The 14,717-nt window shown below is 39.7% G+C and overlaps 1 protein-coding gene across 1 annotated transcript; it reads right to left on the bottom strand.

Moving 5' to 3' along the window:
- Positions 1-969: 969 nt before the first annotated feature.
- Positions 970-11,066, bottom strand: LOC121892415 (NACHT, LRR and PYD domains-containing protein 1b allele 2-like). Its single transcript, XM_042405453.1, has 11 exons — positions 10,957-11,066; positions 10,523-10,569; positions 8,753-8,892; positions 8,251-8,297; positions 7,715-7,929; positions 7,268-7,533; positions 6,501-6,617; positions 6,218-6,359; positions 5,543-5,601; positions 2,974-3,253; positions 970-2,041 (listed from the first exon to the last, which is right to left on the bottom strand). The coding sequence occupies exons 1-10, from the start codon at positions 11,064-11,066 to the stop codon at positions 2,996-2,998; spliced, it is 1,401 nt and encodes a 466-aa protein (XP_042261387.1). The 3' UTR covers positions 970-2,041; positions 2,974-2,995.
- Between the last annotated feature and the right edge of the window lie 3,651 nt (positions 11,067-14,717).

The following is a 14,717-nucleotide window of genomic DNA, read 5'->3' as shown; positions in this document are numbered from 1 at the left end:
CTTGATGATCCGCTTTTCTTACTCTCTTTGCGCTCTTTGCGTTTTAATGCAGCCGATTTGTACTTTACCTCCTACCTAGATTAAAAAAACACACACAAACATCACCTTGATCGTTAACTTGACAGTGTGCGACAACATGACGCATTCACGGACACACAGGCTGCTGGCTTTTAAAACTCCCGGCAGCCAAATAGAGTGGCAGGGGCCCGATTAAGGGGGTACTCAGGGGGTGGAATCAACGACAATACAAACATACAAGACGAGAACCTCTTGGCAGTGGTGGGGGCTCGTCTCTCATCTGCAGAAGACACGACGTGGTCTGAGTCTGACTTTTTATTATTCGCTACTATCAACACACAAACTTTATTCAAAATATTCAACTAAACAACAAAAAGTTAGCAGTTGACAGCTAGCTAGTTGTTATATCCAAAGATGATATTTCCTCTTCTATTCTTGCTGATTAATGCTGTTACCTCTCCTTTAAAGTCCTTTCTGAAGATTATTTGAAGGTTATTTTTCAAAATGTTCCACTTTTTAGGTCCAAGTTTGAGATGTATTCAGGAGCTCATTTTGGTGCAGCTACTCTCTCTCATACAACTTTCTTTTTCAGATGTCAGATGAGTTGTTAACAGCTCCACCAAATAGTGATTTTTACCTCTAAACTTCTCACATGGTTTCATTTCAATAAATGTTCAAATGATCCAATATTTCACTAAAAATCAAAGATTAGAGAAAAAGTCCAAAACCTGAAAACAGATTTGTGTATCAGAACTTTGTTTTTTCTTCTTTCCTCTCCCATTAATCATCTCACGACCCCTCAGATCTATCTGGTGACCCTTTGGAGGGGCCCGACCCCTAGGTTGGGAACCACTGGACTAAACTAGCTAACTGTTAACAGGGTTCAATGTTAATCTTTTGTTCTAATTGATTTATTTATTAGCGGTTATTAAATAACAACAAAGACTGAAGTTAATTGTCATGTTTAATCTTTATTTAATTAAATGAAACAGAACAAACACACAGAGTCTCATAGATGTGAAGCAACAAACATTCTTGCATATCAGAAATGTTATGACTCATCTCCTATATTTCACTGAACACTAATTTCTTTTGATCAGCCCAGTTTCTTTCATATAATGAAATAGACTCACTAACCTGATGGCAAATACATTTTTAGACTCATTTCTTCCACTTCAAGCTTCCTGATTTCCCTCTTTAATGTTTCACCTTCTCAAGAGTATTTATGACGGTGAAAAATTACATGCTGCACTGATTCCTCTATTTGACAGATCTCACATAATCCTGAGGGATGTTTGTTTCACGCATCACACTACTAGCCTACTCAATATTATATATTGATATATAATATACGTCAATATTCTCTGATATGTACAATCCTGTAAATTAACGGTTATAGTGTCAAGTGATTCTGCAATAATCTGCAGTGTCACTCTGGTTTCAACAGATACAGATGGTCACATGTCTGACAGTAAAGAGACATTTAAAACTTATACACATTTAAAACATATATACAACTTATATACAAAGGCAGGAAAGTCTTTCTAAACAAGCCTCTGCTGGAGATGATCCACATGGACCAAAATCCAGACTGAGACTCAGGTCCAGGAGGAGGGTGGAGGAGGTGGTTGAGTGGAGGAGTCTGGGTGTGTCTGCAGAGACTGTGTAGAAGGACAGAGCAGCAGCAGAGCAGTCCAGATACACTGATGATACTCTGTCAGATCCAGAGGAAAACACAGGGATGATGGTGGACTTGACTTTGTGTGTGACAGTGGAGCTGTTCTCAGACCAGTTCAGACTGCAGCACTGAGACTCATCTGCACTTCTTCTGATTCCTCTGTCAGTCACTGCTGGATGAAGCTCTCCTCTCCACTCTACCTCCCAGTAACATGGCCCAGTCAGAGTCTCTCTGCCGGCAAACTCCATTTCATCATCAGTTATGACCTGATGGTTTCTCTGAACAGACATCAGCTTCATTCCTGCAGGGACAGTCAAAGTACAGGACCAGGACCAGGACCAGGACCTGGAAGATGAAGTACTTGTGTTCAATAACCAGCTAAGAGCTTATAGAGGTGACAAGAACAGGACCAAAATATAAATGCTGCAAGATTTAAACTGCACCCACAGAGCAGCAGCAGGAGCTCTGATTTAGAGCTAATTGTTTGAATGCTGTTGACATCTTAAAATGTCTAGTTTTGTCCAAAACTCAAAGATATTCAGTTTACAATGATAGAAAAAAGCAAAGAAGAAGAAAATCTGAGACATTAGAGAGGCAGCAACAAGGTAATATTTGGCTTTTTTTGACATCAGACCACATCTTATGTTTCTATAAGTTCAGAATAAATTCATGTCAATGTGTCTCAGATGTTCAGAGCAGCTCTCAGCTCTGAAGAACATCAGGAATCTGTATATTACTTTGTGATTCAGTCACATCAGGTTCTCTGACCTCAGAGGGAAAAGTCAAAATGTTGTTTTTTGTCAAGTAAGCCGCTTTATGGATGACAATGTCAGTATATCTCAACAACCATTAGATGGGTTAGAAGATAACTCCTACTGACTTTAGTGATTATCAAACCTTTCCTCTAGTGCCACCATCAGGTCTGTGGTTCAGACTGGGGCCGAACAATGTGCTATAAAAATATTTTTTGAAGCTTGGGGATAATCCACAATTTTAATTATTTTTTTCTGGAAAAATTAAAATGACTTTTCTTCAAAATGATGCAAGACTGGAACAAGATTGAAATGTTATATTTTTAGGACTTTGTCTGCAAGACAGTTGATCAAGAATAATATCTCAAGAATATCTCAGTGATGTCTGTCATTATCGAGTCCTCTGTCAGACAGATCTGCTGTCTGTATGCAGACAAGCTGAAACATGTCAAATTGATATGATGTGATATAAAAACATTTCTCTGTCTGGCTGTGATGTCATGTTTGTCTCTAACTGTGACTGACCTTCTGCTGCTGAGCCGATGTTTCACAACTTCATCACCAGATCATTCCTGCTGATTTTCTTTAAAGTACTCTTCATCACCGTCACAGCTCCAGCAAATCCATATTTCTGCACCATCAGATCCACCACGTCCCGCATCGCTGCCTCCTCCAGCTGGCTCACGTTGATGGGTTCAATGTCATCCACCTTTTCCTCCTTCAGGTGCCACTTGAAGGTCTTGAATTCATCATCTTTTAAATGCTCCAGAATGTTGAGGAGGTCCATCTTCTTCATCTCGGCTGTCTGGTAAAATCAGAGAACATTGATAAGAGAACAGCTGTGTTTCTGTCTGTCTGCCTGTAGAATGTTTTCCTTTTAAAACGAAAATGATCGCTGTCCACATGAGTGTTTCAGCACCATTTCAGAAATAATCTCTGTCCATATCAACACACCTGAAAACACATATCACATGACCATTAACATACACTGGGCCAGTGTAAACATTGATAAAAAAGTAGGAAAGTCAGTAAATCAGTGTGCAGTGATGTATAAATGAATGTGGGTGATTGTTACAGTATCTGTTGTCCACAGCTGTTTCTACTGTATGAAAAGCTTCTCCTTCACTTCATTAAATCCCTGCAGCATCTGAAGTCAGCAGGACTGATAACTTTACTTTAGCTTTTTAACTTTTAACTGTGATTGGCACATTGCACTGCTGCACACACATGAACTAAATGTGCGCATAGAGACCTACCATGCTGCAGTTGGCATTTATTGTTCAAATTCGAGGGTGCAAAATATTAAACTGAGGGTGCAATGCATGCTTTACACCCTTGTAAAAACCGGCCCTACATCATCATTGTCAAAAGTCTCCATTTCCACCCATCCAGACTAAAATGCAATCCTCTAGTTTTCAAACTAAAACAGAGTCAGCAGCAATTTTCAAAAGTTTATGTTTTAGGGGTTTGAAAACACCGAGTAGTGTGGATTCAAGGTGTAAATATAGCAAAAGTTATGCGCTTTAAAACGAAAACGTATTAGTGTGGATGCAGCCTTAGTCTTCTGCTTTCACCACTAACCTGTTAGTTGTGGTTCAGTGAACTCTGGGGCCTGTTTCAGAAAGCAGGCTTAACAAACTCTGAGTCTAACTCTGAAATCTGAGTTGATTAAGCCCGAGATAGGGAACTCAAGAGTTTTTGATTTCAGAACAGCTGATTAGAGTCAGTTTTTTTTGGTCTGAGTATGTTCATTCTGAGTTAAGCGCGTACATGATGAATGAAAAAAGACATCATCATCAATGGAGCTCCGATACTACAATTCACCATGGCAACAGGTAAATAAAGGCAGAGCCTCCATTTTAATCAAGTGGACGTAGAGATATTAATGCATGTGTATGCAGACAGTGCACATTTATCTTCAAAAAAAGAGCCTGAGTCAGAGTGCTAAAAAGTGTCAATAAGTTAACAGTTTTATTCAGTGTCGTCCATTAATTCATCATTTACCAGACTTGCATTTCCTTAATGATGATAAAGTGGAATCTGACTGTGTATCAGGCTGCAGCTACATTACATTTTAAATATATTAGTTCAGCTTTAATCTGACGGGGATAAAACACAGGAGGCAGCAACTGAAGATGAAAAATATAGTTCAAGATTTAAAGAATATATAGATCAAAGACATAGAGACATGACTGTAAACTCACAGTCTGATCCAGTAACAATGTGTTTGATTTGCACTTGAAAAGGCGTCAAGGTTAAAGTACAGTAGTAATAGTAAAGTAGTAAGACTTTTAGACGTCTATTTGTATCTTGTCTCAACAGCTTTCTTGATGCTGTTTGATCCTGTTCAATCAGAAATATTAACATATAATCTCCAATATTATAGGAATAATGTTCCATCAGTGCAACCAATCACATCATGAGTGATAGAGATAAATATCCATTGATCCTACGTGTCCAAAGCTTCACACCGATTTTTTTAGATTTAAACTGAGATTACACATTATGTGCAGTAAACATTTCAGTGCAGGAGCTGCTCTGATAAACTGACAGCTGTCTTGTGTCACAGTGTTATAACAGAAGGACATGCAGAGGTTTGATTCTGAGCTGAGGCTGAATTCACACTGTGGTATATTTGAACGTGACAGCAAAACCCGCTGTTCAAATAAATGACTGATGTGCATAAAAGCAGTAATTTTAGAAAGTCCAGAGTAACTAAACTAATATCCAACCAGGATTTAGATTCTGACAGACAATAAACCTGCACTAATTAACGCACTTCGATACACGCTTTGATACAGACTGAATGAATGAGGAAATGAAACTCTAAGAGGGAGGAGACAGAGAGAAACTCAGTGTTTGTTGAAGAAAACCTGCCAGCAAGCAGGTTAGCTTCACAGAGTCAGTTACCGTGGTAACTACTCCGAGTTTAAGCTAGCTCTCTTTCTGGAACTGAAAACCCAGAGTTTCCCTCATCTCAGGATTAACAAACTCCCACTTTCTTTTTGTTGGTAATAAAAAGAACTTTAGAGAGGTAGGTTTATACATGCAGGCTGGATGCTGCTTTTTAATGTCAACTTCCAAGAGTGTTTACCTGTGCTGAGACGATGTCCCCTGCTGGGAGAGTCCTCTGTAGATTTTCCCTTCTTGGACCTGGAAGATAACCAGAGAAAAGACTGTTGTTTAATCACCCAACAGTCACTTTTAAACTGAGACCGTTTGGAAATGATGAACATTTAAACAAGATCTCCACAAGGCAGGAGACGGGGAGTGGCTATCCAGGTAGCCGGCAATTCAGAAACAACTTCTTTACAAAAAAAAAATGTCAAAGAAAAATCCTCATTTAAGACATTAGATGTAAGAGTCTGCAAAAAAATCAATCCATAAAGCATAAAGCATAAAGATAATTGATCTGTGATGTTTGAGAAACTGTCGTCGTTTATAACGATGATGTATTTCAAGAATCCTCGAACACTCTTCTAACCATCTGGATGAAAACATTTAATCCACTGAATGATAAAAAAGACTTTCAACCATTTTCCCAAATTTCAACTAAGCCTCCTATCCAGGTAGCCATCTTTGTTTTGATTTAGAAAGGAAATGGGTTAAAAATCTTTTCCATCATTCAGCGGACCAAATATTTTTTCATCCAGATAGATGTACCTAAATACATCTTTTTGCTTTCTTAAAAAGTGGATCTTTGATTCATTATTAGAGCAATAATGTCTGGTGGAGGTGAAGTGCTGCTGCAGCAGAGTGAAAGCTTTACCTCTCAGATACACAACACGTTTCCACACTTGTGACCTCTCCTGGTCTTGGACCATCAAAGTCACTTTCTCTGGGTTTGTAGAGAGGAAAACCTCAAATGTTGGGTGGAAATTTGATCCATACGTTGGGCAAAATTCCTCATGCTGAAAACCAGTAGCAAAGCATCATTTTCATACCTGTTGTAAAAAATTTTATATAGTACTCTGATCCTGAATCTATTTTCCAAAATTGTACATATAATAATTAACTTTGTAATCATAAGAAGTGTATCAGAACTGACTCACCTCAGGCTGTATTGTGGATGCCTCAGGTTCACAGTGAACACTGTAACTTTGACCACTTCTGAGCTTACATTTGGAAGAGATCTCGATGTACTGAGCTTCTCCTTGTTGGCCTTCAACCTTCGGTGACAGGGCATTTTTATTATGGCGTTTATTCTCAGATAGGTAGACAATGACTTCTCTGCACTATTCATATTCTGTTATTGTACATACTGGACATTTATAGACAAATCTTAATGAGTTGTGTGTGGAAGTAAACAAGTCTCCATCACTGTGGTGGCAGCGTATAACACTGTAATGTTTATAAAGGTTTTCCCTTTTTATCTGTCCAGGAGATCCTGAAGAAGCAGTTCTACGTTGAAAACATAGATAAAGTTATATAATTAGAACAAGAAGTTTCTTGTAAAAATGTAATTCTGAGAAAATATCTCAGAATAACATGAAAAATATCTTGTTAAAAAAGAAAAGTTTACAACAAGAAACTGAGCAAATAAATTTGTCATGGTGGCAGCAACACGCTACCACACGGTGGTGGTATCTGAAGTGACACTATGGCAGACAAGAACGCACTCTAGAGATAACTCTACACGAAAGAGCAACCTGAAGATTTCCAGTTCATATTGGGCAATCATACTTTCTTACCATGGCTCAAGAAGGTTTGATAACAGGTATAGAGGAGTGAGGCGTGGCTGACTGTTGAGTCTGTTGTGGAGGTTTAAAACATAATTCAGGCTGATGGTAAGCACATAATGTATGAAAGATAGTTTTACCTCTGTCAAAGGAATGTTGTCCTGCAGCAGAAATACATTGAGTTTTTGAAGACATTCGTCCATAGGTCGGAGGAACAGCAGAACCTGGCCACTGATTGGTAGCGTGATGTTCAGAAACCTCTTAACAACATCCCAGACCAGGCCAAAGGCAGAGAAGTGAGGGACGTTCACAACCACATGAGTGTCTGTAATCTCCAACGGTTGCAAGATGCTCATTCCATCATCAGTGATGTGGACGACAGACAGCACACCTTCAGGGAGTGGAGCTGTGAAAACACAGATTTATTTTAGTAACAAGAATTAAACAGTTTCCCCGGTCGGGCAATTTATCCAACACAGCTGTCAGTGTTGGTGGGTTGGAAGCCTGTTTGTGCCGGTGCACTAACAGGCTTCTTGTTGTTTTATTGTTATTTTAATAAAACTCACAAAGCACAATAATCAGCTCACCATCCATGGTTTCACAGTGTGGCAGATGGAGCTGACTGACAGCACCGTCAGGACTCTGGATGTTGAACAGCGGCCCTGCAGCCATCTTGCCAGCTGGTTGTAGGCGACTGTCATCCCATTGGACAGTCCTGTACAGCAGCTCCGCCTTCTGAGCCATATCAAACACCAGTCTAGTCAAAGAACACCTGAACACACCTGGACCAGGACACTTGAACCTGTAGGACACAGAGGAGCTGATTACACAAACACAAACTCATCCAGCTTTTTTCCTGGTTTGAATGAATAAAAACGAAAGAATGAATTTGCTTGAAGAAAACGTGCTGATACTGCTGCAGTGCTTAAAAAGGTGTAAACCAAACTGAACTGCTGGACAAGATGTGAGTGAAGCAGCAGCTGCAGGAGTATGAAGAGTATGAAAAGTCTTAAAAGTGATGTGTAATCACTAAAAGGAGTTGAAACAACAGTTGAGTCTGAACTGTCTGAAAGAGGTGACGAGGTTGAAGGTTGAAATATTCTGCATCTCATGTTTTGGTTACCTGTATGAAATGTTTGCAGACTCAGTCAGCACTTTGGGTGTGAAGTCCTAAAATGGAGAAAGTGACAACATAAGTTACAGAAACTGACCTCGCTCTCACAGTCATACAGCTGACAGGATCCTCACTCCTTCAGTTTCTACTCCACTTGCACTCTTTACTGTTTTTTCATCATTTTATTATCACTAGTCCACATGCATAAATGATCAGTTGCTCAGTGACTTTACATTCTCCAGTGAAATGATCCTGCAGGAATACACTGGACAGCAGCTGTTGGTTTCACAGATGAGGAGGTAGAAATGAATTAGAAGGAGTTTCTGATGGAGGAGGAAGGAGTGAAGAGTGATTGGAGAGGAAAAGAGGGCTTGAAGGTAATACAGGTCGCAGGAAATCATGTTTGGAGTTTAGACATAAGGAGTATTAACCTATGGAGCAACCTGAGTCTGATCAATAACAAATAAATAAACATGTTAAAGTGAAAAATGGTCATTTGTATTGACTCTACCTTCCAGTGATTTGTCCCAGTCAGATTCTCTCCAGCAAGCTGCTGCTGCTGCTGCTTCAACCTCTCTGGATCATCAGGATTCAGCGGATCTTCTCTGTTGTCCTCGGACACATCAAGGGTTGTGTTGGATGTGGATGAATCTGGTGGGAGATTAGAGCCATCGGATGTGGAAAAAGAGACACACAGCAGATGTTAAACTCACTTCTGGATACCCTTGTGGCCCAGTGGGCTAGGACACATACAGAAAGCTGTAACACAAAGTCTCAGTTTAAGGCTGGATAGAGACTTTCTCCACATGTCTCCTGTTAGTGTCTACTGGAAAACCCTCCAATAAAGTGGAAATGGCAAAGAAATACTGTAAAAAGTTTCAGACCAAGCACAGTCATGTTTTAGTCAAGACCAAAGTCAAACAAAAACTTTACCCAAAAACCAAATTTAAATGTACAAAGTCTCCATTAAGTATGTTTTTATTCTATTATTTCGATCATTGCAGTGGGAAAAACTGTTTTGTTTTGCACAAACCATCAACAAAACAATTTAAATTATCACTTCATGTCTTTGGACATTTGAACATAAAGAGAAAATCCAAACCAACAAAGAAATTACTGAAATTCAAACTGAAGACCTTCTTCCAGTGAGGCAACACATCATCTTCCCCAACAGTCAAAATAGATCAGAAATGAATGTCTATTATAGTTCCCCAGAGTGCAAGGTGATGTCTTGTTTTGTTTTGTCAGACCAACAGACCAAAACCCCAAAATATTGCATTCACAATGATATAAAACAGAGAAAATGGCTCAGTCCAAAATTAATAAAATCCGCCTACTAGCACCTCTAATGCTCACTGATTAACACATTATATCTCATTTGTTTAATCTGTACAAAAATCTCCCACTGTATGGGGAGTTTTCAGATTTTATGTTAAGATAAGCTAAGCTAACTGACTGTTGGCTTTAGCTTTGTGTGTACTGTACAGACATGAGAGACATATATATCTGAACATCTAACTCTGTCATATTTTTAAAAAACGTCAAACCCTGCTTTAAAGACTGTGTTATCACAATGGTTCCTGAGGCACAGTGCAACTGAATGTTGGAAATTTCCAAGACTAGCTTGAGACTGATATTAGGGCTCTGACAAAGATGGATCCGGCACTTTTTAAGGCTATGTTCAGACCTTCAGACATTAGCTCCGTGTGGAAAAATGCAGCCCTCTAATTCATCTGAATGAAGCCAGTCCGGCAATACAGTGAGCTCCAGAAACACAATGCAGGCTCGTCCAGCAAAAAAGTTGAACCTGGCTCGACTATCGCTGCACCGAAACATTATGTCATCCAGCAAGAAGCTGTGTTGACAAATCACATACATGGAAACACACAAAAGATAAAAAGCTTCCACCATGATAACTTTCCAGGGATGTAAAATCCTGTCTGAGTATTACAAACCGCGGTGTAGCATTTTGATGTCTGATAAACCTTCAAACATGTGATTGGACTTTTGGGAAGGTCTTTCCTGTCTCACCTGTACCTTAACATCACACCACCAACACAGCCTCCCGTGTTGTTTTAACTTAGGGCTATTTTCACTCTGAATCCCTGATAAGTGAGTGAACGCACCATGGTGCATTCAAAGTGGAATAAAAACCGATGGGCAGAACTTAGTCAGAAACAGACTTCACAGGGATCCACAGACACAATCTAAACTAGTCTTTAGATGTGAATTTTGTCACGTCATAATCGCACTTTGAACTGGTCACAGTCCGAACACTCACATCCTTCATGTCTGTCAGGTGTAGCGCTGCTTCGTCTGTCCTCCACCCTGTAGGAATAAATACAAACACAGCAGTTATCTGGACTATTCTGGTCTCATGAAGAGGGTTCAAATAATCAGACTATCTCTTCACTGAAGATAACTCAACACAACCACCAAGCTCTTAATCATCTGCTGGACTTTCCAATCCAGCTATGAGTTAATTTACATGAAGTGGGCACTTGTGGTGCATCCCAAAGCACAAACATTGCTGAGCAATATTAATATTTACACCCCAAGTTTTTGGCAAATATATATTACCCAGAAAATTTCTTGGAAGGGAAAATCAAGTTCCCTTTTCAGGTAAATATATGATTGAGAGATGCAAATGTTCCTGTTCACATTAAGGTAAATTACAAAACTGCATTTCTGCTTTCAGTAGAAACAGTCTCTTACTTTAAGTCTGAAGGTCCAGCTTCATCACTGAAGTCTGTAGGAAAATGTTTGGACACACAGATGGATGTTGGAGACTCTGATTTGTCTTCTTCCTCCACACAACCTCTCATCTTCTGGATTCCAGTCAATGTGACAGTATGACCTTTAGAATCGGAGAACCTAGACACAAACATACACTAATATATTTCAGTCAGATACTGTGTGTTGATCAACATCTTATCTGCTTTTGAAATATCATTTGACAAATAAAAATGGAGGCTGTCATTGAAAATATTTGGAGGAAACAAAATAAGTGATGTACAGATATAAAGATGTGATTCCTGGACTTCAGCAGAGGTTCTGGTCTGTATAAAGACTACATGGTTACTAAACGTAATGATGGTTCTGTGAAATCAGAGCCAGTGATTTGCAGGCTTCAGTCAGACTGATCTTAGAGCTCTGACAAAGATGAACTGATCAATTCTTTAGTGTTGAAATGAGAGAACAAACACTTTCAGATCAGATTTGATGGTACGACAGTTGGATGAATGAGGACCACTGTCTCTATACATCTTGTAAGGCTGTCAGCTGTAATCCAGCTTTATTTCCTGCAGACATGAACAACAACAACAACAGTCGTCTTCACATCGACTCAAACACGTGATCACAACAAGCTTCTGGCTGATCTGATTGGCTGACTGTTCTCTCTCTCTCTGTCGTTGTGTCCGATCCTGAAGCCTGTCACCGTTCTCCTCTCACAGTTTCAAGCCACTGAGAAGGTTGGAGGTTCACCAGGAAATACTGGATCTTTGCTTTGATACTAACTGTGTTTAATACAAAACTGCTGAAACCAGCACGGACTGACTCCAACTCTCTACTGACCTCAGAGTCTCCAGTCTACAGTCTGGACTCTTCTTAAGATCAGACAGCAGCTTCTGGTCTGAAGAACTCAAGGAGTTTCCTCTCAGATCCAGCTCTCTCAGATGGGAGGGGTTGGACTTCAGAGCTGAGACCAGAGAAGCACAGCTGATCTCTGACAACCTGCACCACCACAATCTGAATAAAGAAGAAATCATGTAGCGTTAGAAGCAGATTATTGTGTTTGAAATCACTCAATGTTTCATAATCTGTTCAGAGCTGAAGAAGGTTTAGAATGAACAAGTTTAGAAAATGGAAACTCCAAACACCTGAACCCAACAGGATGCAGGTTAAAAACTGTCAAATACAAACAGTGAAAAAGAGCTTCATTAATATTAATGACAACATGCTGCTACTTCAATAAACACACAGTGACTTAACAGTGAATTAGCCAGTGCAGCTTTTTCATCTTATATTAAATATGAAGACCAAAAAGATGCTCAGTGTGGATCAGTATAAAGTCTATGTGGTCACAGATGTTTTAATGTTATCAAAATTGATTTAAAATAAAGATCTGAATGTTTGAAAGTTTGTATCCACTCTGCTGAGGAAACTCATGGACTTCAAGTGGGACTTCATTTAAGATGGTGAGATTACTCAATCCCATTACTCGCTTCTATTTATCAAAACACCAGCTGGTCTCATTCGTCTAATTCTTTCTCCCTCTCAATCTCTCTCACACACACACACACACACACACACACACACACACACACACACACACACACACACAGTCAGAGGGCTACCAAGGCTGGATTGGGAGAACTGGTGTTTTTGACTGGGCTGTAAGTCATTAACTAACTCACTCCCCTGCCATCGCCCAATACTTGGACTTCTGCACTTAACCGTGTTCCTTGTTAGAGCCTGACATACAGTTCATATTTGGACATGATGTAACATGTCTGCTGCTGTTCATTATATTTTCATTTATATTTCAACTGTTTTTGACAGACAGCATTATATTGACAAAACATCTTTTATTTATGTAATGTTCATCTTTTTATTTGTACCACTGATATGCCTTAAGGCTGGACAATATCTCCAGTATATTCAGATGTTACATGATATAGAGCCAGATATTATCTGAGAGTTTGCTTGTAATTCTGTGATGTAGCTCAGTTGTCTGTAACTGTTGCTGCTCCACAAAGCAAGGTGTAGGAGCCATTTATGTTGATTGTTGGCATGTCATTTGTTTAGTTATAACTTGCAGTATTATTTTGGACACTGGGTGGCTGTCATTAGATGCAAAGGGTTGTATATCTAGGGGCATAGGTGACAGGAAACGGGAGGCACAGGCAGGTGGAGCACATACAGTTCTTACCAGATCGGGAACAGACGCACACTACAGCTGGCAGGACAGAAACCCGGTATGTTCATGACATGTACAAAGACTTCAATAAAACAACAAACTAAACGGCAGCCAACGGACTGGAAAATCTGTTTTTGAATCTGCGTAAGATCACTCCTAACCTAACCTACCTGTGTATTAATGGCAAACTGGAAAAACAGGAAAAGAAAGGACATCGAAAAATGAAAATTGCCATTACACCTAAGTAAGAACTGTCTCTCCGAGTGAAATTGGAGCTTGTGATTCATTCAGACGGACTGAGCATTGTCTCGCGGAACAACAAAGAGGACGCCGCCATTACCAAACCAGGTGGACATCTTCGTCACCTGCGCTTACCTGACGGTGATTGAAAACCGCAAACTGAGTGAGTACATGCAAGCATTAAGCTTTATTGGAGAAGCTATATGCAAAGCTGTTTTGGAAGACGGCTATTATAATGGAGTTGGTTGACTGAAGACTGAAAGCTATGATCGCACATCGATCAGCTGTTTGAAACATTGTGCCGGCAGCATTCGGCTTTCGTCAACAAGTCTTAAAGGGACAGTGAACAAATATGTCTGTTGTTAAGTCTGATGCTCAGTCACAAGATGACGATGTTGAAAAGGAAAAAAGAGTTATCAAACACACTGCCAAAGGCTTGGAATTGTTCATTGCAAATTGTCAGAAGACAAGAAACAGGAAATGTAAACAAGCTAACAAGTTGATGGAAATGCTGAAAGAGCTCATGAAATCAAAGGAAAATGCAAGAGAAGTACAATCTAATTTGTTTCAATTAATCAAGCTCTGTGATGAAGCCAAGGAAAACCATGAACTTTACAAAGTGTAGTAAATTCAGATGACATTGGACCTGATGACAGCGTTTCAAATGCCTCAAAACCTAAATCAAAGCACAAATCCAGTTCTTCATCACGTGCATCTTCAACATCCTCTACTCGCATCAAAGCTCAAGCAGAAAAGGCTGCTCTCATGGAACGTGTTGCTGCCCTGAAGAAAAAACATGAGCTTGAGGCACAAGAAGAACAATTGAAAAGAAAGAAAGAGCAACTGGAACTAGAAACTGAACTGGCAGCAACCAATGCAAAAATCAACATACTTGAGGCCCTGGGATCAAGAAGCAGCTCTAGAGTTTCTGATGGGATGAACTCTTATTTGAGAAAAGGAACTGCTCAAAATGAAACATCAGCTAAATTAAATCCACACGCAAATGAATATTTACCAGATCAAGTGCAGCAAAGACAGAATGTGTTGATTGAAACTAACTCTTCTTCCCAGCAACAGGTTGTTAGACCAAAAGAAACAGCTCACGGACCATCTGTTTGACCTCATGATACAACCCATCTAATACAATATTCTCCTCAAAGGCAAAATGTACAGAGTCGTATGCAGGGGTATGTTCGCACTACACCCCCTGTATTGAATGATGGCAATCAAGGTGATATGTGTAACCTAATACAGAGGCAAAATGACATCACTGCTCTCCTGGCTCAACAAAGTCTCTCTTCTACTTTACCACCAA

The sequence above is a fragment of the Thunnus maccoyii genome, chromosome 24 (assembly GCF_910596095.1).
Source record: "Thunnus maccoyii chromosome 24, fThuMac1.1, whole genome shotgun sequence".
Taxonomy (NCBI): domain Eukaryota; kingdom Metazoa; phylum Chordata; class Actinopteri; order Scombriformes; family Scombridae; genus Thunnus; species Thunnus maccoyii.
This window is presented reverse-complemented; position numbering and strand designations above follow the sequence as displayed.

Bases quoted from the DNA above. Each gene is read 5' to 3' on its own strand.
- LOC121892415 (XM_042405453.1), bottom strand. From the start codon at position 11,066: ATGAGAGGTTGTGTGGAGGAAGAAGACAAATCAGAGTCTCCAACATCC. The intron at 7,930-8,250 runs GTAACCAAAACA...TGTGTCCTACAG, and splicing joins TCTGCAAACATTTCATACAG to GTTCAAGTGTCCTGGTCCAG. The intron at 7,534-7,714 runs GTGAGCTGATTA...GTGTTTTCACAG, and splicing joins ACACTGTGAAACCATGGATG to CTCCACTCCCTGAAGGTGTG.